This window comes from Lepus europaeus, chromosome 4 (genome assembly GCF_033115175.1).
Source record: "Lepus europaeus isolate LE1 chromosome 4, mLepTim1.pri, whole genome shotgun sequence".
NCBI classification, from domain to species: domain Eukaryota; kingdom Metazoa; phylum Chordata; class Mammalia; order Lagomorpha; family Leporidae; genus Lepus; species Lepus europaeus.
Window position 1 is genome coordinate 158576942 of NC_084830.1, and position 25913 is coordinate 158602854.

Sequence of the window (25913 nt, forward strand, 5' to 3'; positions counted from 1 at the left end):
TCCATCCACTGGTTCACTCCCCAGAAGGCTGCAGCGGCTGGAGCTGCACCAATCTGAAGCCAGGAGCCAGGAGCTTCCTCCAGGTCTCCCACACAAGTGCAGGGGCCCAAGGACTTGGGCCATCTTCTGCTGCTTTCCCAGGCGATAGCAGAGAGCTGGATCGGAAGAGGGGCAGCTGGGACTTGAACCAGCGCTTATATGGGATGCCAGCACATCAGGCCAGGGCTTTAACCTGCTGCGCCACAGCGCCGGCCCTTCCTGATCATTTCTGTAAGGTATTCTATGTGCCTCTTGTACTTGGTTTTCTGTAATTATTTCACTCAATAGGACTTCTAATCCATTCTTCATTTCCATGCCTTCAGGAACAAGCGAGACCATGTATGTTCAGTCACTTGATAGTATCTCTTAAATCTCAAGCACTGTTTTTAATTTTTTAAGTTTCACCTTTTTTTGGTCTAAGATATTTCCAAAGATTTGTCTTCTAGCTTAAATATTCTTTCTTCCGTCTCCCCATGTCTATTATTAAGGCTTTCCACTATTATTTTTTATTTGGCATATTCAATTCCTCTTTTCTTTTTTTTGAAGATTTATATATTTATTTGAAAGGAAAAGTTAGAGAGCGAGAGATCTTCCATCCACTGGTTCACTCCCAAATGGCTGCAATGCCCTGAGCTGAGTTTGATCTGAAGCCAGGAGCCAGGAGGTTTTTCCAGGTCTCCCACGTGGTGCTGGAGCCCAAGTGCTTGGGCCATTCTCCACTGCTTTCCCAGGCACATTAGCAGGCAAGCTGGATTGGAAGTGGAGCACCTGGGACTTGAACCTGCACTCATATGTGATGTGGGCATTACAAGAGGTGGCCCCTGAATTCTTCATTTCTAATATTTCAGTTTGATTTTTCTTTAAAATGTCAGTCTCATGGGAAAATAATTCCTGTGATATTTATAGATTTTTCTAAGTCATGAATTTGCTTTTTTTTTTTTTTTTGCTTCTGAGTAATCCTGTGATGATTCTTTTGAATTCCTTTTCAGGATTTCATCAGTTGCTTCATCTTCATATTCTAATATTGAAATGTTGTTATGTTTCTTTGGGGGAATCATGCTGTCTTCCTTGTTCTTGTTTCTTAAATTTCTGCTTTTATTTTTAGGCATTTGTGGAAATGCTTGTTGGTTTTCTCCTCCTATGGATTTTATCTTTGTACTGTGTGTCTGTGCCTTAGTGGAGTGTCTGCTCTTTTAGTGAATACCCAGAAGTGTGTGCTTGGTGTGACCAGGAGCTCTGGTCAGTGCTCCATGATGGGGTGAACACCCAGTGTGACACCAAGTTAGGCGTGGTAGACCTCAGCATATTCAGCAGGGGTAGGGCATGATCACTTCTGTTGGCATGATCACACCCCCACCTCCTGTTTTCTGAGATGTTCGATGCCAGAGGCTGGCCCACAGTGGGTGCAACCCTCACCCATGCCTCTGCTTGAACTGTTCAAAGGCTCTGTGCGGTCTTCAGTGTGAGCATGGATCCCTGTGCAGTGACCCACCCCAGGCTGTCAGGGATCTAATCCTCTGGTACCAGACCCAGTGATTGCCCAGAGACCCAGCTACACCCTGCACCCTGTCGTGCAGTCAGAGTTACCACAGTCACAGCGCGCCAGGCTCACACAGTCACGGGGTACGGAGGATCCTCTCTGCTTCTCTAGCCTGTCCTGTCCACAGAGACAGCAGAGTCGTTCCCTTTGGGTGCTCCACCTTGGCACTTTGGGCCCTGGATCCTGTTTTGGTTGCACCTCACAGTCCTACATAGGTGCCCTACCAACCCTCCCAGGCAGACTCATTTTGGTCAATGTGGATTTTTCCCTCTGGTAAAATCCCTTGGGCACATAAAATACAAAAGTCAACATAGCCTCTACTGTCGTCAGAATGGCGCCTTCTCCCTGCCAGTTACTGGGCATGCCCTTGTAGTGGTATGGGGAGAAAGAAACATACTTTTCTTTCACTGAATTACACAGATACCCTGCCCCCCACTAACGCTCCAGGCTGGAGTCAAAGACATCCTGGTGCTCAAGGCTCTCCCCCAGGCAGTATCACCAGTGACGGGCTACATCCATCTGCTCTCACCTTGTCCTCCAAAACTGGCATCTCCTCCGTTCCTGGCTACCAGGGTCATGTGTGTTTTCTCTGTTGCTGCGTGTCCACACCTTCCACACTGCTCCCCGGCATCCTCCTTCCTTCTGTAGAATTTCCACTGTGAATGTCTCTCCGACTCTCCCCTGGGAATGCACTGCCTCTGTTTTTCTTCTGCTATTTCCCCCTTGTCTAAAGCACCAGCCTTCTTGGAATCTAGAATTTCATATTTTAAATACACATTTCAGATACAGGAGTTACAATAGCAAAATAGCTGTGTTTATTCATGTGCTATTTTTGGAAGGACGCAAGAAGCTGGTCATTGGTTTTCCCTTAGGGAAGTGATTGCCTAGGCTGGAGGACTAAGCTTTGAAATTTTTTTTTTTTTTTTTTACCAAGTATAAGGGCTACCTAAATAGTAGTAAAGCACCAAGTAAGGAAATAAAAACAAAGTAAATAGTAACAAAAGGGAAATTTCATTGGGTACAGTAGATACTCTAGGGATATGTTTCTAGGCAAGGAGAGTTTGCTGGGCTCTGTTTGGGATTTTGCACACTATGGGAAAGCTCTCTGTAATGACTGATGGCTCAGTTTGATTATAATTCTTTTCTAGGTGGTAATTGTATTCTAATATTTTATCACTCTATTGTTTCCCCAAGTTTAGATGATTTGGAAGAATTTCTAGGCTTCTATTTGACATGAGGTCTGGTCTTTCTTTGGCATGAAAGGGTAGCTTCCTAAGTCACTAAGAGGACCATGGTGACATGTGAATATTCTCCCACTAAAGAGAAATAAGACCATCTCAGTATACTTTTTTATTTTTTATTATTATTATTATTTTTTATTTTTGATAGGCAGAGTGGACAGTGAGAAAGAGACAGAGACAGAGAGAAAGGTCTTCCTTTGCCGTTGGTTCACCCTCCAATGGCTGCCGCGGCCGGTGCACTGCGGCCGGCGCACCGCGCTGATCCGAAGGCAGGAGCCAGGTGCTTCTCCTGGTCTCCCATGGGGTGCAAGGCCCAAGCACTTGGGGGCCATCCTCCACTGCATTCCTGGGCCATAGCAGAGAGCTGACCTGGAAGAGGGGCAACCGGGACAGAATCTGGTGCCCCGACCGGGACTAGAACCCGGTGTGCCGGCACCGCTAGGCGGAGGATTAGCCTGTTGAGCCACGGTGCTGGCCTCAGTATACTTTGATTTACATAGACAGTAAATGCTTTTCTTGAATCTTTCCCCAAACTCTCATGTCTAAAGTATAGCTTATTAAATTTATTCTTTTTCCTTTTGAATAGAATGCATCCATAGCTAACCTTTTTGATTTATTTAAGTGGCATTATGTATCATTGTATTTGAAAAATTTACGGTTTTTTTCTTTTATCCTTCAGCCGACCTCAGAAGGTGTGTTTGTGTCCTTTTCTGCCAGTTCATCCTCTCCAGATCTCTACCAACTTGTACATAATTCAGCATCCAGCAGAGGTGAGTGAGATTTTGTAAAATATGCCATCTAGAATATGAAGATACAGAAGGAAATACCAGATAACAATCCTCATCCCTACCAGCTCTTTAGCAGTCCTGAAAAATCACTTTTTAAAAATATTTATGTATTTGAAAGACAGAGTGACAGAGAGAAAGAGAGGGAGAGGGTGGGAAGGAGAAAGACAGAACAAGAGAAGAATACATAGCTCTTCTATCTTGCATCTGTTGGTTCACTTCCCAGGTGGCCACCATAGACAGAACTGGGTCACGCTGCAGCCACGAGCCAGGAACTCAGTCTGGATCTCCTCTGTGGGTTGCAGGGTCCCAAGTACTTGAGCTGTCATCAACTGCTTTTTTATCCCCTAGAAACCTTTTATTTAAGGAATACAAACTTCATACACTTCATAATTAGAACTTCAGAACATGGTGATTCCTCCCACTGTACCCACCTTCCTATCCGCTCTCTTACCCCTCTTGCTCCTCCCTCTCCTCTTCCCAATTTTATTTTTTACTAAGATCTATTTTCAATTAACTTTATATGATTAACTCTATGTTAAGTAAAGAGTTCAACGAATAGTATGAGAAAAAAAAAAAAAAAAACGGTTCCTCAACAGTAGAGACAAGGGTTGTTCAAAGTCATTGCTTCTTGAAGTGTCAATTTCACTTCTACAGATTGCCTTTTAGGTGCTCTATTAGTTATCACAGGTCAGGAAGGACATATGATATTTGTACCTTTGGAACTGGCTTATTCCACTAAGAATAATGTTTTCCAGTTTCATCCGTTTTGTTGCAAATGACTAGATTTTATTTATTTATTTTTTCTTTACCACTGTGTAGTATTCCATGGAGTACATATCACATAATTTTTTTATCCAGTCTTCAGTTGATGGGCATTTGGGTTGATTCCACGTCTTAGCTATTGTGAATTGAGCTGTAATAAACATGGGAGTATAGATAACTCTTTCATATGCTGATTTCAGTCCTTTGAATAAATTCCCAGGAGTAGTTGGCTGGGTCATATGGTAGGTCTGTACTCAGATTTCTAAGGGATCTCCAAATTGTCTTCCATAATGGTTTTGGCATAGCATGTGGTCATTCCTAGAGTAAGTTCCATGCACTGATGAGAAGAGTATGTGTTTTGTGAATGTTGGATAGAAAGTTCTGTAGATATCTGTTAGGTCCATTTGGTCTGTATGTCGATTAACTCTTTTATTTCCTTACTCATTTTTTGTCTGGTTGATTTGTGCTTTGCTGCACGTGGAGTATTGACGTCTTCCATTACTATTGTATTGGAATCTCCCTTTAGATATAAAACATTTCTTTTAAATAGCCAGGTCCCTGTAATTAGCTGCATATACATTTATAATAGTCACATCTTCCTGTTGAATTGATTCCTTTATTACATAGTAACATTCTTTCTCTGTTTTTACAGTTTTTGTGTTAAAGTCTATTTTGTCTGATATTTAATGGTTAAACCAGTTCCTTTTTGGTTTGTGTTAGCACAGAATAACTTTTTCCATCCTTTCACTTTGTCAGTGAGATGTTTTTATTGTAGGCAGCAAACAGATCGGTTTTGTTTTTTAATCCATTCAGCCAGTCTTTTAACTGGAGGGTTGAGGCCATTTACATTCAAGGTGACTATTGATAAGACTCTGCCCTGCCATTTTCCCATAAATATTCTTATTGTTTACTTTGGATTTACTTTGTACTTTTAGAGGGAGATTTTCTGCCTTCAGCTTTTTTACATAGTGATAACCATGTTTCTGTTTTTCTCTGTGTAACACATCCTTAAGCATCTTTTTTAAGGCAAGATAGGTGGTGACAAATTCTTCAATATCTATTTGTTTTGGAAGGACTTTATTTCCCCTTCATTCATTAATGAGAGCTTTGTAGGGTACAGTATTCTGGTTTGACAGTTTTTTTTTCTCTTAAGACTTAGACTATATCTTGCCATTCTCTATGGGTTTCTTATGAGAAGTCAGCTATGAGTCTAATTGCAGATCCTCTGCAAGTAATCTGGCATTTCTCTCATGCCCATTTTAGAATCTTTTCTTTGTGTTTTACTGTGGAGAGTCTGACTACACTGTGTTTGGTGAAGATCTTTTCTGTTCATGTCTATTAGGAGTTCTAGGTTCTTCCTGTATTTGGATGTTCCTTTCTTTCTCCAAATTAGGACTTTTTTGTAATTATTTTACCAGTCTTCTAATACATTTTCTCTTTCCACGCCTTCATGAATTCCTAAGACCCATATGTTGGGTCGTTTGATGGCATTTTATAGATCTCCAACAGTGTTTTTTTTTTTTTTTTAGTTTCTTAATTTCTTCTTTTTTTGGTCTGACTGTAAAATTTCCAGAAATTTGTCTTTTAACTCAGTATTCTTTCTTCTGCTTCACTGAGTCTGTTATTAAGGCTTTCAACTGCAGTTTTTATTTGTTCTATTAAATTCTTCATTTCTAGGCCGGCGCCGCAGCTCACTAGGTTAATCCTCCGCCTTGCGGCGCCGGCACACCGGGTTATAGACCCGGTCGGGGCACCGGATTCTGTCCTGGTTGCCCCTCTTCCAGGCCTGCTCTCTGCTGTGGCCAGGGAGTGCAGTGAAGGATGGCCCAAGTGCTTGGGCCCTGCACCCCATGGGAGACCAGGAGAAGCACCTGGCTCCTGCCGTCGGATCAGCGCGGTGCGCCGGCCGCAGCGCGCTACCGCGGCGGCCATTGGAGGGTGAACCAACTGCAAAAAGGAAGACCTTTCTCTCTGTCTCTCTCTCACTGTCCACTCTGCCTGTCAAAAAATAAAAAAAAAAATTCTTCATTTCTAAGATTTCATTTTGGTTTCTCTCTCTGTCTTTCTCTCTCTCTCTTTTTAAAAAGATTTATCCATTTATTTGAAAGGCAGAGTTACAGAACGAGAAAGAGAGAGAGAGAAAGGGGGGGGGGGTCTTCCTCAGGTTCGCTCTCCAAATGTCTTTAGTGGCTGGAACTGTGCCAGTCTGAAACCAGGATCCAGGAACAACTTCTGGGTCTCCCACATGGGTGCAGGGACCCAAGGACTTAGACCATCTTCCACTGTTCTCGCAAGCCACAGCAGAGAGCTGGATTGGAAGAAGAGCAGCTGGGACCCGAACTGGCACCCATATGTGATGGTGGCACCGCAGGCAGTGGCTATAGCACAGTGCCAGTCCTGTGATTTCTTTTTAAGATCTCAGTTTCATTGGAGAAATTTTCTTTCATGTCATGTAGGGATTTCATTTGTTTGTGTATTTGCTTCTTTTTTTTATTTTTTATTTTATTTTTGACAGGCAGAGTGGACAGTGAGAGAGAGAGAGACAGAGAGAAAGGTCTTCCTTTGCCGTTGGTTCACCCTCCAATGGCTGCTGCGGCCAGTGCACCGCGCTGATCCGAAAGCAGGAGCCAGGTGCTTCTCCTGGTCTCACATGTGGGTGCAGGGCCCAAGGACTTGGGCCATCCTCCACTGCACTCCCTGGCCACAGCAGAGAGCTGGCCTGGAAGAGGGGCAACCGGGACAGAATCTGGCTCCCCGACCGGGACTAGAACCCGGTGTGCCGGCACTGTTAGGCGGAGGATTAGCCTGTTGAGCCATGGCACTGGCCGTATTTGCTTCTAATTACTTTTAAGTAGGCCTGTGATTAATTTTTTGAATTCCGTTTTTGGCATGTCTTCAATCTCTTCATCTTCACATTATGGTATTGAAGAGTTGTATTCTTTTGGGGGGTGTCATGTTGTCTTCCTTATTCTTGTGTCTTGAATTGTTGTGTTTATTATTTGGCATATGGTTTCTTTTGTGTTTTGCTTTGTTTTTTTCCCTTGTTATGGCTTTTATCTTTGGACCATGCCTTTGTGGCTTAGTGGAGGGTCTGCTTTTTCACTGACTACCTGGGGGAGTGTTCTGGTGTACCAGGGAGCTCTGTTCCATGCTCCAGGGTAAAGGGAGTGTCCAAGGTGACACCCAGGTTGGGCATGGTAAATCTCTCTCTCTCTCTCTCTCTTTTTTTTTTTTTTTTATCAGAGGGGAGGTTTGTTCTCTTGGTGTAGTCTCGCGCTCACCTCTCCTCCTTAAAGGAGACCCGTGCCTGGGCTCTAGCCCCAGTGGGTACAGTATTCATCTGTGCTTCCATAAGAACCACATAAAGGATCTGTTCAATCCTCAGATTCTGCAGCAGTGACCCTCACCAGGGAATCAGGGAGCCTTGAGCGTGTGGAGCCTCTCACAGTGACAGCCCAAAGTCCCAGCCACACCCTGTACCCTCCCATGCAGCCACAGTGTTTTCACAGTCCTAGCACACAAGCCTCCCACAGTTACGAGCACCCCCTGTCAGTTCTCCCTGCCAGACTCAGGCATCTCTGTTTGGCTAATTTCTGGGCTCGTGGACTGGAACTGGCGTAGCTATTAGTTATGTCCAAAATGGTGCCCACTCTCTATCGGCCTGTTATAGAATGCTGGTGCACGGTGGTCAGGGACAGAGAAATGTGCCCCTCCTTTTTTTCTCTTCTAGTTTGGCAGGTACACTGTCCCCCACTGCAAGCCAGAGTCCTACAAAGCTCTTCCCTCAGCTTTATGGCCGGTGGCCGGGGCTGCTGCTGTCTGGTCTCTCCTCACTCTCCAGAGCTGGTGCTGAGGTTCTCTGCTGCTGGGGTCTGAGTTGTGTGTGTCCACACCCTCCACGTGGGTCTGCAGTGTCCCTCTAATTTGTGTGGAGTTTCCTTTGCCATTTTCTCCCCAACTCTTCTCTGAGACTGCTCTTCTTCTACTTTTTAAAAACTGTCTTCCCCTAGACTAGAGCAGTAAGGTCCCTCTCCTGTGATCCAATCCATCTGCTTTTCTTTCAAGACGTCTTATCAGGGAGCCAGAAAGAAGTGGAATAGTGAAAACTTGAACCGGCACTCCAGTATGGGATGTTGGCTTTCCAGGTGGTGGCTAAACCTGCTGTGCCACAGTGTCTGCTCCTGAGAAGAATTATTTTTTCTCTTTGGCAAAAAAAGTTTCTTTTATATATTAGACATACGCTTTACAGACAGATAATGTTTCATAAAAACTGTATTACTGATTATTACATAAATTTTGAAACTGTAGGAATTTTGTATGAATTTTGGATGCTTTTTCAGATTTGGTGTTGGTTTATGTTTCTTTCTTGCTAAAGTAGAAATAACTCTGGAATTTTAGTCTTACAGAGTAAATGTACAAATAAAGTTTTGGTTGCTTTTAGATGAATAGAACAAACATGTATATTTTATAGTAAATGTTATATGTATATAAAGGCTTTTCAATTAGCATTTTATTATACTGGTTAGAATTGTACATGTGCTGGTGTGTATTTGTGTTTTTCCCTCTTGATTGGAGTCACAAAGAGGGGAGAGAGAGTAGAAACCCATGTTAGGGTACATACCAGATTAGTCAGTGTTGACAAATGGATTTAGTTTAAGCTGAGTAAAAACTCTTCCAGTATGCAGGAACTCAGGCAATCATAGTCCAGTGAGGACTATGAAGGAATTATTATTTGTTAAATTTCTCAATCTGGTACCACTTGAAGACTTTAACAATGATATAAGAGAAATTAATTTGTCTTTTCCTCTTTTCAGACATTGAAACACCCGCTTTCTATTGCAGATGTTTAATTTTTTATTTCTTGGGGACCCTTCCCCCCAGTTTTTATCAACCTTCCTTTTTTTTTTTTTTCAGGATTCTGTCCATTTGGTGGCTGGCATTATTTTACTGCATTGAAACTTACAATACTGCATAGCTCAAGTTTACATAAAATGATAGGTTACTGGCTGCCACATTTTCAGTTAAAACCTGATTACTATTTTCATTTAGTCTTGTATATAATATGGTGCCTTTTTATTATTGTGTGTTCCAGACATGAGATGGCTTTTAAAATGTAGGTCTATTTGCTGATTCTTGCAATCTTACTTCTTTTTGAGTCTTATTATTATTATTTTGTATCATGTTTAATCCAGTTGCAATAACCCTTCCATAGTGGTGTGTCCTGCAAATGTATTTATGCATATGCAAATACACCAAACTGCTTGTTTTTTTTTCTCACCAACAAAGGAGCCTTCTGGTCACCTAACTTGGTAACACTGATCTGCTTATGCTTAACCTCACCATATTGATGTCAATAAAATGAGATACTAATTTGATGACTCCCCCCATAAAAAGTGATTGCAAACTATTTGAACAGGTTCTAGGTGGGTGCTTTGGAAACAGAAGACTTGGTGGAGGAGGTGATATGGAGATGACATGGTGGGAGAATTGCAAAGGGTGGGTATATAGGTGGAGAAGAGGATAAAGGCAGTGCTATAAAAAATAACAAAGAATTTACAAGAAACAGATGTTAGGTCAAACTCCTTGGCTTTTCTGACCAGTTTGTATTTAGTCATAAGCATGTCAATGGTTTGTTGATTTAATTGGAGATTTTAGAAGCTGAGAGGGTAAGGAGAGGTGTGAAAAAATCAAAGCCTCATCTGTTATGATAAGTCATGGAGAGAAAGTGTGGTGGTGAACAGTAGGGGCTCTGGGGCCAGATTTCAAATCCTAATAGCTTTGCAAGAGTGGGCAAGTTTCTAACCTCTCTGCTTCTGGCTCCTCCTTTGGAAAATGGAAGTGATCAAAGGTGTATTTCCGTATTGGCTTATTGTGAGAAGTAAATAATCCTGACTGTGTTGCATTTAGACTTGTACACATAATCATTAGCTTGGAGGGTGATGACAATTGGTGGCTTATTTGCTAATACCTAATATTAAATAGTAAATCAAGAAATAGAAGACACTTATTACGTGGAAATACAGAGAGAACTACCAGGAGAAATAGCTAAAGCTAGTGTTTGCCTTTGGGATGGGGGACTGGGGAGCACCTGTGGGCACAGAAGTGGTGTTTTACATCTTTGGCACTGTTTAATTTGACAGCGCACAGATGTGTTACTTTGATAAAGGTTCTGAAACTGGCTGTGTCTGTGTTAAAATCTCATGGTCATGGTATGGAGGGAAGGCTTTCATAGGAAACACTTGAAAATTCCTAAAGCTCACTTGATACCGAGTAGCTAATCACCTGACTTTGGGGATTAAGGGTGTGGCAGTAAGAAAGATGGTTTCCAGTCTTGGAAACCAGGATTTGGGGGGAGAAAAAACCACACAAGATAGTCAAGCTAATGTTTTCAGAAGTGATCACTGTGATTCTCCCCCTCAAGTTAGTGTTTTGTTTTCTTCCTGCCCTCTGTTTTCTTGTACAGCAGGGCCATTAATCACGGCCAGGTAAGAGCAGGCAGGGAGAGTGAGCTCTCTGCGGTGCGGGGAATCTTTACATCCTTTCAGAGCTCTTCATTTATTTTGTATTTGGTCATTTATATAACTCTGGACTCCATGAGTTATAATCCAGCACTCTATTACTGTGTTGATCACATTGTTCTGCTTTTGGCCGTTGGGAGCTCCTATGATTGGCTTATGTGTCTTTGTGATATGCCCCATTGTTGCATATTTTTTTTTAAAATTTATTTGGAAATAAGAGTTACAGAGAGAGGGGAGATCCTCCATATACTGGTTCACTCCCTAGGTGGCCACAATGGCCAGAGCTGGGCCATACTGAAGCCAGGAGCCAAACGGCTTCATCTGGGTCTTCCGGGTGGGTACCAGGGGCCCAAGCACATGGACCATCTTCTCCTACTTTTCTCAGGCCATTAACACAGAGCTGAATCTGAAGTGGAGGAGCCTGGACAAGAACTGGCACCCATATGGGATGCCGGAATTGCAGGCAGTGGCTTAACCTGCTATGGCACAGTGCCTGACTCCCCCATTATAGGTTTTTTGAGCATAAACATCTAGGTAATTATCTTCAAGGTGAGATAGTAGAAAATGTGATTACTAGTGAAATAAAAAGCTCATCAGAATTAAGGATTCAATTTAGTTAAATATGTTTACACTTAAATTTTTTTTATTATTTATTTGACAGATAGAGTTAGTGAGAGAGACAGAAAAATCTTCCTTCCATTGGTTCATCCCCCCAAATGGCCACTACGGCCGGAGCTATGCCGATCCAAAGCCAGGAGCCAGGTGCTTCCTCCTGGTCTCCCATGTGAGTGTGGGTCCCAAGTGCTTGGACCATCTTCCACTGCCTTCCTGGGCCACAGCAGAGAGCTGGAATGGAAGAGGAGCAACAGGGACTAGAACCCACTGCCCATATGGGATGCCGGCTCCACAGGTGGAGGTTTAACCAAGTGAGCCACGGTGCCTGCCCCAAATATGTTTACATTTTTAATAATCTTAGCCATTATTTAGATTAGTGTTAATTGGTCAATAAACATACTCAAGTAGAATAAAGAGGTACACTGTATGCTGCTTCATACTGATAAATTTGGGGGAAATTTCCTTTTTTTGGCTTTATTAAACTGTGATCTGTAGTAAAAGACTTTTGAAAGTTATGTGTGAGATCATGAGTCACGTTTATCATTAAAGTTTTAAAAGTATATTTAAGTAAAAGATCTGTGTTTTAATAAATCTTGTGGTTAAAGGAAAGCAGAGTGCTGCGGACAGTTCCTCTGCTGGCGGCATGCCTTCCCCAGGACAAGTGCACAGTGAAAATCGGTCGTCGCTTCAGTGAGGAGAGGTAAGTGAACGTTCAGGGCGATTTGAACTAATTATCATATGCACAGAAGAACCTTAGTGCAGAGGAGGAGTGAAGGTTGGAGCATGCAAACGATGGTGGCAGAATTGTGACTCACCGATCAGTAGAGTATACCAACTTTGTGACCTAATTAGTACCTGTGTTTGAGTAAAATACTTGACTAGACAGAGGGAAAGTGTTACTAGGAAATTTAGTAATCAAAATAAAGCTGTTTTGCCTCTGCAAGCTAATGAAGACATATGTAAAAAAACAAATCTTTGTTTTTAGAGATCCTGAACTTTCAAATATTTGCCGGAAATCTGGGACATTAGTATTATATCCAGGGGCTGAAGCTACTAATTTGGAAGAATTTATATTAGAGTCTCCTGTTTATCCTTCCACAATCATCATCATCGATGGTACATGGAGCCAGGCTAAGGACATTTTCTATAAGAATTCCTTGTTCCGACTTCCCAAACAGGTAAATCAGTATCTTAACAGACAATAAATTCAAATGGGTAATAACATATTGATTATGTTTGCTCTAAAGGGCTCTATATGTTTTTATATACGAGTTTGTTAGTATTTGTGTGTGTATGTACATACATATGAATATACATATGAATATGTTTATATATTTACATATATAAATAGAGAATTTTAGATTTGCCATCTCTTTTCAGCTCCTGCTGCCAAACTTCACTGTAGATTTGTTACATTGAATTTTCCTGACATTTAATCTAAGAAGTCTAAGGATTCATTATTTCTGTGTATTAGTTTTTTTTCTTAAGAAGTGTTAACATTTTAAATGTTTTGTTTGGTCACTAAGTTACCTAGTTCTTACTAGGAATGATGTAATGAAATAGTTTTTTTTTTTGTCATTTATTATTATATTCATATGATTTAGCCTTCAATTTTTTGATATATTTAGTTATGATGACTCACTTTCTAATACTGAATCCTTCTGTTCCTGGAATGAATTCTACTGAGTAGAAAATAAAAACTTTTTGATAAATTGCTGAAAGTTATACTTTATTTAATGATGATTAATTTTCATATTTTTCTTGTTCTTTTGTAAGCAGATTTGGGTAGTGAGTTAATGCTAGCTTTGTAAAGTAAATTAGATAGATTTTAATATTTTTTTCTGAGTAGTTGAAGTGCCATTAGAATTTGTTGCTCTATAAAAATTAGATGGAAGTCATTGGTGAAAGTACCTGCTCTTAGTCACTTTATTTATTTATTTATTTTATTTTATTTATTTATTTTTTGACAGGCAGAGTTAGACAGTGAGAGTGAGAGACTGAGAGAAAGGTCTTCCTTTTCCATTGGTTTACCCCCTAATGGCCGCTAAGGCCAGTGTGCTGTGTGGATAGGAAACTAGGAGCCAGGTGCTTCTTCCTGGTCTCCCATGCGGGTGCCAGAGCCCAAGCACTTGGGCCATCCTCCACTGCCTTCGCGGGCCACAGCAGAGAGCTGGACTGGAAGAGGAGCACCTGGGACAGAATCCGGCGCCCCAACCGGGACTAAAACCCGGAGTACCAGTGCCATTTGCGGAGGATTAGCCAAGTGAGCCGTGGCGCCGGCTTTTTTAAAAATTTTTTATTATTTATTTATTTATTGCTCTTAGTCAGTTTAAAATTGTGGCTTTTAAATCTGTCTTTAAAACTCTTCAATGGAAATCACTTAAGTTTTCTATTTTTATTTGGATCAGTTTCAATACCTTTTATTTACCTTAGGGAATGCTCTTTTTTTTCTAAGTTAACAGATTGGTTGCCACACACATACACATTTTAAAATACTTAATCTCACTTGAATGTGTTATTTCTTGTTTCTAATCATGAACACATGCACACATGCACTTCTTTTACTGAACTTTTTAAAAGTGTAAGTTTTTAGATTGCTTATGATGGCTATTATACTCAGCCTCTGGCAGCCACTATTCTATACTCTACTCTATGAATCAGCTATTTTCAAATTTCCACATGCGTGAGATCATTCGGCATCTATCTGTGCCTGGTTTCTTATAATGTAATTCCCTCCAGGTTCATCCATGTTGTTGCAAATGACAGAGTTTCATTCTTTTTTTGTGTGTGTGTCGCTGCACATACTCCATTGTGCATTTATACACATTATCTTTGTCCATTCATCAGTTGATGGGCAGTTAGGTCATGTGCATATTTGATTATTGTGAATACTGTTGCAGTAAACATAATAGTGCAGATATTTTTCCAGCCTACTTACTTCCTATGAATGTATATACCCAGTAGAGGAATTTCTGGAACATGTATTAGTTCTACTTGTAATTTTTGAGGAAACTTCATATTGTTTTTCATAATGGGTATACTAATTTACATTTCCAGCAGAAGTGAGTAAGAGTTTCCTCATTTCCACATCCATGCCAGCATTTGTTGTTTTGACTTTTTGATAGTACAATTTCTGATTGGGGTGGAGTGATCTCTCACTGTCCTTTTGGCTTGCATTTCCCTGACATTTTGTGATGCTGAGAATTTTTCATGTACTGATAACCTCTTGTATGTCTTATTTTGAGAAATGTCTTTTTAAAATCAAGGTACTTGTTTTTTTACTGTTGGATTATTGAATTCTTTGTATTTTCTGAATGCTAACCCCTTGTCCTTTTTTATATTTTCTCCTGTTCTGATGGTTGTCTTTTCACTTTGTTGATTGTTTGCTTTGATGTGTAGAAGGTTTTCAGTTTGATGTAATCCAGTCTATCTTGTTTTTCTTTTGTTGTCTTATTCATAAAACCTTTGCCCATATCAGTGTCCTGAAGCATTTCTGCTGTGTTTCTGTCTAGTGGTTTTATAGTTTTGGTTCTTACACTTAATCACTTAATCTATGTTTGGTTGATTTTGTATGTGTTGAGAGATAGGGTCTAGTTTAATTCTCCTGCATGGGGATAGCCAACTTTTCCAGGATCGTTTATTTAATTGACTGTTTTTCCCCACTTGTTTGGTTTCTTCTTTCACGTTTTTCAGTTTTTTTTTCTTCTGTTCCTTCTGTGATTTTGTAAGATTCATATTAGAAAACTGCTATGGACTGAATTAGATCCTCTCTCAACTCCCATGCTGGGGCCCTAACTCTCAAACTCCCGTTGTGATGATTTTATAGAGATGGGGCCTTTGGGAGGTAGTTAAATCATGGGGGAGAGCCCTCATGTTGAGATTAATGCCCATAGAAGATACTTGCTATTGTGTGTTTGAGTGCCCCCCCCCCCCCCAAGAGCCTTATGAGGATACAGCAAGAAGACTGACTTCTCCTAGAAGGTAGAGAACTCTCATCAAGAACCTGACCATGCTAGTATCCTCATCTTGGACTTCTGATCCTTTAGAACTGTGGGAAGTAAATGTTTTTAGCCTAGGCCACCCAGACTATGATAATTAGTTATAACAGCCTGAGCCAAGACAAGTATTAAATTCCTCTATTACAGTGACCGAGTTCTTTCTTTGACGATAAAGGGAGAGATGTTGTTATTTCTTCCTAGTATAATTTTGTTTCTTGTCAGTTTGGGTTGAAGTGCTTTAATATATGCAGTATTGATATAATTCATGTTTGGATTTCTTTCTTTACATGGATCAGCTAGTTGTTAATTCTCAACTGTTGTAACATTTTTGGTCATTGTCATTATTTTATTTTTATTTCTGATGTTTCTGAATTGTGGTAAAAGAACATTGGCTGTTATATTTGTAATAAATTTATATGTGGCTAGCCTATGAATTTAAAATGCATAGTCTTTGGGGGTATGTAAGCATTTATATTATTGTTTTTAAGTTTGTTATTTGCACTTTTCCTAATTTGTTTAATTTTAGTGTTCTTGGGCTGTTAGACACTGGAAAAGGTATATGAGAAACTTCAGTCTTGTGTTTTAAATGATGCTATATGCTGCATTCCCTGTAGTTTTTGTGTTATATGGCTCTGTGTTCTGTTATTGGTTTCTTATAAGCTATGCACTTAGTGAAAACTAATAATGAAACTTTGACTTTTGGGACTTTTTTCATCCCATATTCTTTTGAGGTTTCATTATCTTTGACCAAGTGCAGATATTGCTTTTCAGTTGAAACTCAAAAATGCAAAATGATTCCAAACAATAAGTCATGCATTGAGTACTTTGAAAGGTCAAGTCCCAATTCCAAATGCTTTGAATGTATTAATTTATTTAATCTTTCTTCAAATTCTGTGAGGCAGCAGGTGTTGTTGTCTCAGAAACAGATGAGAAAACTGAGGCACAGAGATGTGGATAGCTTGATCAGTCACAACCATTAGAAAGCACAACTGCAATTTGGACTCAGCTGTTTAATTTTTTAATTTTATTTTTTAAAAGAATTATTTTATTTGAAAGACAGAGGACAGTGAGAGAGAGAGAGGTCTTCCATTCCCCTGGTTCACTTCCTAAATTACTGCAACGGCCAGAGCTGAGCTAATCTGAAGCCAGGAGCCAGGAGCTTCTTCCAGGTCTCCCACATGGGTGCAGGGGCTCAAGCACTTGGACCATCCTCCACTGCCTTCCCAGGTCATAGCAGAGAGCTGGGTTGGAAGAGGAGCAGCTGGGTCTCAAACCGGTGCCCATGTGGGATGCCGGCACTGTAGGCTGGGGCTTTAACTCACTGCGCCACAGTGCCAGCCCCGGACTCATCTGTTTTAGAACCAAAGTCTGAGGCATTCACTGAATAGACAGACTCCTCCCTGGTTATTGACACAGGGCAGCCTTGTTATGTTTCTCTAACTTCGTAAATATTTGTTGTGTTTATTCTGTTGTGTTCCACAGGAAGCAACTCATAAATGGTGTGGAAGCTGTTAGATTTCGGTGCATTCCAAGTAATTTTTATGTTCATGTTACATTTAGGGATTCCCCGATACACAGAAAAAGTTTAACTAAAATGGGACATTTTATCTGTAAAGTGTTGCAGTCCAAATATTTGAAACTTTTTCATGGCTAACTCATGTCTGTATTTCTAATCTTTCATTTTGTGTTAACTACATGAAAACTGTAGACATGAAGCATGTACATTAAAAAGATTAAAAGTCTATTTTAAAAAATACAATTCATCAAAGTAAATTTTTTTCTCTTAATTGAGCAGTATATTAATATTTAAATTAAATCATTTCTGTAATCCTGTCGTGCCATAAATTTCTATCATCATTTATTAAAAGCAGAAATAAATATCAGTGGATGTTTATTTGATCTTGAGATGAATAGTGGTTTTCAACCATAGGGGAAAGCAAAATGCTTAAAGGAACCATCAGGTGGATTTGATTACATGCTGGAAAACAGCATCAGCCAAAGTAATAAGGAAATAACTTCTTGGAGAACTGTGAGTCAGGTAAAGGCTTCATCAGCATAGACCTCTTGACATGAATAAGTGAAGGTAAAAATCTCAAGAAAAGGGCAGAAGATACAAAAACAAAGGTCACAGAATTGAGAATAAATGTATTTATAAACATATTCATTGTTTATTTGTAATCTTATTATAACTTAGTTGTAAATTTTTACGTTGAAATAACTTAACAGTTACAGAAAAGTTTCTGTGATTATACAGAATATCTTGAATACCCTTACTCAGATTCTGTTTTTTATTGCAGTTTTATTAATTTATTTTTTATTGATTTGAAAGGCGATGAAGCAGAGCCAGGGAGAGATGCTCCATCTGTTAGTTCATTCAGCAAATGTCTGCCCACAGCAGCTGGGCCTGGGCCAGGAGCTTATTCAGTGCCTCCTAGATGGGTTTCTGGGATCCAGCTACTCCAACCGTGGTGCACATTAACAGAAAGCTGGAATCAGAAGTGGAGCCTAGGACTCGAACCCAGTCACTCTGATTTGGGATGCAGGCATCCTGAGTAACATTTTAACTCCTGCACCAAAAGCCTGCTCCCTGCAGACTCCTCAGTTGCTAATATTATGCCATTTTTGCCTTTTCTCAACCATACTCTCTCTCTTTAAATTTATTTGAGAGGCACAGTTACAGAAACAGAAAGGGAGAGAAAGGTCTTCCATCCTCTGGTTCACTCCTCAAATATCTGCAGTGACTGGAGCTGGGCCTGGCCAAAGCCAAGAGCCAGGAGCTTCCTCTGGGTCTCCCATATGGGTTCAGGGGACCAAGCACTTGGGCCATTTTCCACAGATTTCCCAGCCATCAGCAGAGAGTTGGATTGGAAGAGAAGCAGCTGGGACATGAGCTGGTGCACATATGGGATACCAGTGCTGCAGGCAGAGGCTTAGCCTACTAAGCCACAGTGCTGCCCTGTCTCTCTCTGGTTGTTTTTTGTTTGTTTATTTGTTTGTTTTGTTTTCTGAACCATTAGGATAAGGAATAGATACCTAAATTTTACTATTGGAAATTGACATTTTTGCTAATTCTAGTTCAGCAAGATTGTCTTTTCCTAAATACTTTTAGGAAAAAAATAGTAATTAATATCAGACCCAATTTTTTAATTTTTATTTTTTTTTTATTTTTGACAGGCAGAGTGGACAGTGAGCGAGAGACAGAGAAAAAGGTCTTCCTTTTGCCGTTGGTTCACCCTCCAATGGCCGCCGCGGTAGCGCGCTGCGGCCGGCGCACCGCGCTGATCCGATGGCAGGAGCCAGGTGCTTCTCCTGGTCTCCCATGGGGTGCAGGGCCCAAGCACTTGGGCCATCCTCCACTGCACTCCCTGGCCACAGCAGAGAGCTGGCCTGGAAGAGGGGCAACCGGGACAGGATCGGTGCCCCAACCGGGACTAGAACCCGGTATGCCGGCGCTGCAAGGCGGAGGATTAGCCTAGTGAGCCGCGGCACCGCCCCAGACCCAATTTATAAAACTCATGTTACATATCTTGGGAATGTCTTATCCTAAGATACTTGAGGGGCTGGCGCTGTGGCACAGTAGGTTAATGCCCTGGCCTGAAGTGCTGGCATCCCATATGGGCGCCGGTTCGAGACCCAGCTACTCTACTTCCTGTCCAGCTCTCTGCTATGGCCTGGGAAAGCAGTAGAGGTTGGCCCAAGTCCTTGGGTCCCTGCACCCGTGTTGGAGACCCGGAAAAAGCTCTTGGGTCCTGGCTTCGGATCAGTGCAGCTCTGGCCATTGTGGCCAATTGGGGAGTGAACCATCGGATGGAAGACCTCTCTCTCTCTGCCTCTCCTCTCTTTGTGTAACTCTGACTTTCAAATAAATAAATACATCTTTAAAAAATGATACTTTGGAAATTTGAATAATCTTATAAATAGTATATGTGGCTTTTTATAGTCTCATGTATCCATCTGGCACATATAACATGAGTATGGTCTGGTCATGAAAATAGGGTTCTAGAAGTTGTTGAAAAAAAAAACAGTATAATCTGTACATTTACTCCTCCTTTTTTTTTTTTTTAACTTTTATTTAATGAATATAAATTTCCGAAGTACAGCTTATGGATTACAATGGCTCCCCCCGCCCCATAACTTCCCTCCCACCCGCAACCCTCCCCCCTCCCGCTCCCTCTCCCCTTCCATTCACATCAAGATTCATTTTCAATTCTCTTTATATACAGAAGATCAATTTAGTATAAAGATTTCAACAGTTTGCACCCACATAGAAACACAAAGTGAAACATACTGTTTGAGTACTAGTTATAGCATTAAATCAAAATGTACAGCACATTAAGGACAGAGATCCCACATGAGGAGCAAGTGCACAGTGGCTCCTGTTGTTGACCCAACAAATTGACACTCTAGTTTATGGCGCCAGTAACCATCTTAGGCTGTCGTCATGAGTTGCCAAGGCTATGGAAGCCTTCCAAGTTTGCCGATTCTGATCATATTTAGACAAGGTCATAAAAGACAGAGTGAGGATAGTAACCAATGATCCTAAGAGTGGCATTTACCAGGTTTGAACAATTATACAGCATTAAGTGGGGAAGAGGACCATCAGTACACACATGTTGGGAGTAGAGCCATTGGTGGTAGAGTAGAGGTTATGATTACAAAGGAATGAGGCCCAAGTGCACTAGACAGGGCCTAGAACAAAGGACAGAGTCATTATTAGAGGAGCTAAGAAAGGTGCTGTCTAAGCTACAATTAAGTTTTCTGATTGAGAGGCAAATAGAACCTGACAGAAGGGGCTTGATAATAACCTGGTGGGCTTTAGGCCTTGTAAATTCAGAGGCCCAGACCTATCTATCTCTTCACATGGGGTATATCCTAAGGGAGGTGTGAACCTCCTAGGGGAAGGCACTCTGTTGACTTTCATTACTTGGCTGGCCTGGGAGGAGAGCTGGCCAGGTAAAGGCAGGTGGCATCTCTAACAAGAAATTTACAGTTCTGCCTGCAATGTTGCTGACCCTACTTGACCATCCCCTCAGCTGCAGTGGTCACTTTGGAAGTTGGGCTGAGTGAAGGGCTTTTCAGCTTAGAGCCAATAAGATCTGTGGCTCTGACCTGGGCATCCTTCGACTCCAGGGCAGGTCCATTTCCAGTGATCCAACTCTTGGCAGAGCTGCCAGGGCTCTTCACAAGCTGACTTCTGCTGAAGCCCAGGCTTACCACATTGAAAGCCACTGCAGTGGACTGGCCTGTTGGGTCTCCTTGAGGGCAGATCACTGTACAGATCAGCCATTAATAGGCCTGCCACCCATTGCTTCTGATGCCGAGCTTTCCTTTCCTCCTGGTTTGTGTTAAAGCAGACCAGAGGATGCAAGTCAAGGGAGCACCCAAGTCCCATCTCTAATCTTCGGTGGCCTGAACTACAAGTCTATAGTCACAGGCATGTTCTGTAGTAGTTTTTCTAAGGTAGACAATGCCCATGTGGAAAATTATATTCTCACTTAAAAACTTTCTTTCCCTTTGGTCTGAAAGGGAGGTTTTTTCTACTTACTGTATACTTCGCTGATGGCGAAGTGAATCTAGCTATGAGATTATTATTTGAGTTCTTATTTTGGCTATGCTATTGCAGAAAAGTGTTAGCCATCTCTTTTATAAGGTCTAAAGATTAAATTGTGCATCCTACAGATTCCTTCATAATAGAATTAGTTTCCTACCTTGAAGAGAATAGAGAAATGAAAGAACAAGTTGGGCTTAGAATAGAGAAATGAGGGAGCAAGTCCTAGATCGCTTGCTGACAATAGCAATATCACATGAATACTTAGCAAACCGTTTCAACCATTAGATAACAACTTAAGAAAACATTTACCAGAAGGTCCAATGCCTTCTATAAATTTTAAGAATCATGTATTTGAAAACACCTCTTAAATATCTAACATGGTGTAGTTTGTTTAGCCAGTAAACTTAAGCACAACCATCTAAAATGTTTTTAGTTTCTTTCTACCAACAAGTCTAAAACATATGATACACAGATTCAGGTCCCACAAATTAAAATGTATCTTTGATTGATTTTAGCAGCTTAAATTTATGGACAATCTTATCTATAAGCCATTTAAAATAAAACTCTTAATAAAATTTCCCCATGTGGACATACAATATGTACACACATATAATATAGCATAATAGACCAATATATCAATTTTAATAATAGCTTTTAAAATCTTTAACTCTTTTTGTAGATTGCCAATTGATTTGAATTGCTGTTTCTTTTTAGTAACCTCAGTGAACCATACTTTCTCTCAGTTGGTACTGTTAATACATTATTGGCTTCATCTGTTTACAGAGCCATCCCAAAGTACTGAATACAATAAAAGTGGCTGGAAAAAGTCCATAGGAACCTATAGGAGGACAGCTAAACACAGAACCAACAACGCTTTAGTTTTATGAGCAGCACATCATATATAACTGTGGATGACAAAAGACTTTAAGTCGCCATGTTTAAAATTATAAACTCATCAACCAACAAGAGGCACTTGCTTACTTCACAGTATTTTTGAAAGCACCTGTAGGATTTTACAAGTATTTAACCCTTTAAGCCTCTGGGGCTTTCTCATTAAGATAACTATCATGTCTAGTAACACAAGATCATTAGACTTTTTAATTCTCAAACATTTGTATTAATAGCATTTTCCATTATAGAAACTTAAAGTCTGGTACCACATCACATCTTGACAGTACTTCTAATATACTCCAAATAGACTGATTAGTTGGTGTCTCTATAAGATGAGAGACATGGTTCCTTCGATTTTTTCAGTTGGGCCCAAACTGGAAAAACCAAAGTCCAGGATTTACTGGAAATTTTAGAGACCAGATTGTTTGAAACTTTGATTTTTTGAATGCCTGTCAAGAATGCCAAGAAGGCTCAAAATCCAAAATATCTGGTTGAAATAAGATTTCTTAAAATCATGACATAACATAGACCAAATTTGATCATTGTTACAAGGTGATTATTGAAATTTTTGAAAAAAGCACATATTTAAATAACCCATAGCTCTTAATAAAAATTCAGCTGTTTTTGAACAATTAGAATTTAACAGACATCAAGAGAACATAATAGATTACTTTAACACATTGCTTTAACAGAGCATCAGAGTTTAATTCTATGTCCAAGAGAAATTGAGCTTCCTGTGATCTTTTGCTGTGAGGTTTCCTTCCTTTACCTTCTTTCATATTGGTGACCATGTTTCTGTGTTTCTGTGTGTAAGACATCTTTAAGCATCTTTTGCAGGGCAGGATGAGTGGCAACAAATTCTTTCAGTTTCTGTTTGCTATGAAAAGTTTTAATTTCACCTTCATTCACAAATGAGAGCTTTGCAGGATATAGTATTCTGGGCTGGCAGTTTTTCTCTCTTAGTACCTGGGCTATGTCTCGCCATTCCCTTCTAGCTTGTAGGGTTTCTGATGAGAAGTCTGCTGTGAGTCTAATTGGAGATCCTCTAAGAGTGATCTGACGTTTCTCTCTTGCACCTTTTAGGATCTTTTCTTTATGTTTCACTGTGGTGAGTTTGATTACAACATGTCGTGGTGAGGATCTCTTTTGGTCATGTTTATTAGGGGTTCTATAAGCTTCCTGTACTAAGATGCCTCTGTCCTTCTCCAAACCTGGGAAATTTTCTGCTAGTATCTCACTGAAAATGCCTTCTAATCCTTTCTCCCTCTCCATGCCTTCAGGAACTCCTAGAACCCGAATGTTGGGTTTTTTAATAGTATCCTGTAGATTCCCGACAATATTTTTTAGATTTCTAATTTCTTCTTCTTTTCTTTGATTTGCCTGTTTCCTTTCCTGTTCTCTGTCTTCTAAGTCTGATATTCTCTCTTCTGCTTCGCCCATTCTGTTTTTAAGGCTCTCTAATGTGTTTGTCATTTGATCTATTGAACTCTTCATTTCATTATGATTTCTAGTCACTATCAGAGTTTCTTGTTCCAGTAGTTGTTTCATTTCATTTTGATTCCTCCTTAGTATTTCACTTTCACGAGAGAGATTTTCTATCTTGTCCATGAAGGATTTCTATAGTTCAAGAATTTGTTTTTGAGAACTTCTTAATGTTCTTATCAATTTTTTGAGATCCGCTTCTTGCATTTCTTTGATTTCATCATCTTCATAATCTTGAATTGGGGTGTCTTTTTCATTTGGGGGCGTCATAGTTTCTTCCTTGTTCTTGTTAGCTTGGTTTTTGCGTTTGTTGTTTGGCATGTTGGAGATATTTGGTTTCTTCACTGTGGTGTTTTTTCTTGTTACACTATGGCTCTATATTAACTGGACTGTCTGCTTTCAGTGGTGCCTTAGAGGCTTGAGATGAGTGTGGACTGAGAGCTGTGTTTGGTTCCTCAGGGTTGAGGGTGTGTCAAGGATGACACTCCCAGGTTAGGTGTGGTAAATCTTTCTTTTTTTGATTTAAAAGGGAAGTAATTCCGCACAGCTGAACGTAATTGGAGGTAGTTAGCAGGCAAATGATATACCCACAGGAGCCAGAGATCGGAAGCTCTTTCCCAAGGGCCACACAGGGAATCTCTGCTGCCCTCAGTGTGGGCTCCAATTCTCCTGCAGTCTCCCACTGGGTTGCCAAGTTAGATGCTAATCTCCTGTTATTTCACCCCTCCCCACAGAGTCAGGTTTTTCTGCTAGGCTCAGGGCTGGTGCAGATCTGAGGTCGCCCTGCTTATGACGTATGTCCAAAATGGCGCCTGCTCTGTCTTGCTCGCCTGTGAGAGGTGAGCGGAGAGAGAGAAACTTGTGTCCGTATCAGTCACTTTTTTTATTTTTTTTTTCTCTCTCTTCTAGTTAGCCTGGTGAACTTTTCCCCACGGAGTTTCAAGCCTCGTTCCCTCTAGCCTCCTCTTTCCGCTTGCCTGCTGGTATCTCGGGCTATGGAGGTTCGGCTCACCTCGCGTTCCAGCGCTGGTGCGTTGAGTCTGCCGCTGGTGTCCCGAACTTGGGCTCCCACGCTCTCCACGCAGGTCCACTGTGAATCACTAGTTCCGGAAGAGTTTCCTCTGCTGTTTCATCCCCTACTCTTCCTTGACCCTGCAGTATCTCCACTTATATTAAACTTTCTCTCCCCCCGGACTAAGTGTGCTTCCTGCCTATTCCGCCATCTTCCATTTACTCCTCCTTTTTAAAAATTATATGGAGTATATAAAACAGATATTAGGTAAACTGAGTTGAAATATTTATTGATCTTCAAAAACTAGACATATTTTAGACATCTATAGAATTGTGAACTTATGTGGGTAATTGTAGTGGTTTTGTAATGTGTTCTGAACCACCTCGTGTAATACTAAAAAGTTTATAATTCTTTAAAAATTTCCAATTCATATGTGATGATTTTATTATATCACAATGTTCAGTTCATTAGTGACCTTGTTTCTCAACTTCTCGGTGAAAATAAATTTATTTTATTATGTAATAGGCTTTTCTTAGGCATCCTGTTTTAGTAGATTGATACCGCTAAGTTAAAAGTACCATGCCTCTTTTGTGGGTAATTGACAGGAATCCAGTTCTACTAACCAGAGAAGAAAGGGAATCATCTGTATTGTGGTAGCTGAGTGTCAATGGCATAGGATTCAGCCTTTGCCCAACCGCCTTTCTTTTGTTTCTTTTTTTTTTTTCTTTAAGATTTATCTATTTATTTAAAAGGCAGAGTTACACAGAGAAAGGAGAGACAGACAGAGAGGTCTTCTACTCACAGATTCACCCCCCAGATGGTCGCAATGGTTGGAACTGGGTAGGCTGAAGCCAGGAGCCTGGACCTTCTGTGGGATCTCCCACATCGGTGCTGGAGCCCAAGCACTTGGGCCATCCTCTGCTGCCCTCCCAGGTGCATTAGCAGGGAGCTGCATCAGAAATGGAGCAGCCAGGGTTCAAAATGTCACCCACATGGGATGCCAACCCTGTAGGCACTTAACCCGCTATGCTACAGTGCTCCCCACCCTACCTCCCAACCACCTTTCAAACAGCTGTTTTTGAGGTTTGCTTACTGTTTTGTTGGTCTTATTTTTTTCTGATGATACGAGACTTTTTTCCCTGCTCCTGGAAAAATTCTGTAGGAAGCAGCAGGTCAATAGTCTCCTGGTTTTATTTATCCAAGTGGAGGGATTTTGTATCCTTCCCAGAGTCAAATCCTGGATGGCCCTGCTGTTGGAAATGGGGTGGTCATATACACCTTGCTGAAAGCAGGACCCAGGAGCCAGGAAGTTCCTCAGAGAACATGGGCTGTTCTGAGAAGGATGCTTAAAAAGCCTGGCTGGGCAGACACAACGCCCACAGTTACTGTAGTCTGTTGTGCCTAATTGTTTATTGTTTTACATTTCTTGGTTCATTCAAGGTTAATTCTCTCTTATGCTCTTGCGCACAAAGCAAA

At 40.8% G+C, this 25913-nt stretch overlaps 1 protein-coding gene across 3 annotated transcripts in view; it reads left to right on the plus strand.

Annotated features, from left to right (window-relative positions):
• Positions 1–25913, plus strand: part of DTWD2 (DTW domain containing 2) — a 235031-nt gene that overhangs the window by 113512 nt on the left and 95606 nt on the right. For all 3 annotated transcript variants that reach the window (XM_062189282.1, XM_062189280.1, XM_062189281.1), the window contains 3 exons: positions 3500–3590; positions 12109–12203; positions 12489–12681. In XM_062189282.1, the coding sequence (XP_062045266.1) occupies positions 3500–3590; positions 12109–12203; positions 12489–12681 (379 nt within the window). The remainder of the gene's footprint in view (positions 1–3499; positions 3591–12108; positions 12204–12488; positions 12682–25913) is intronic.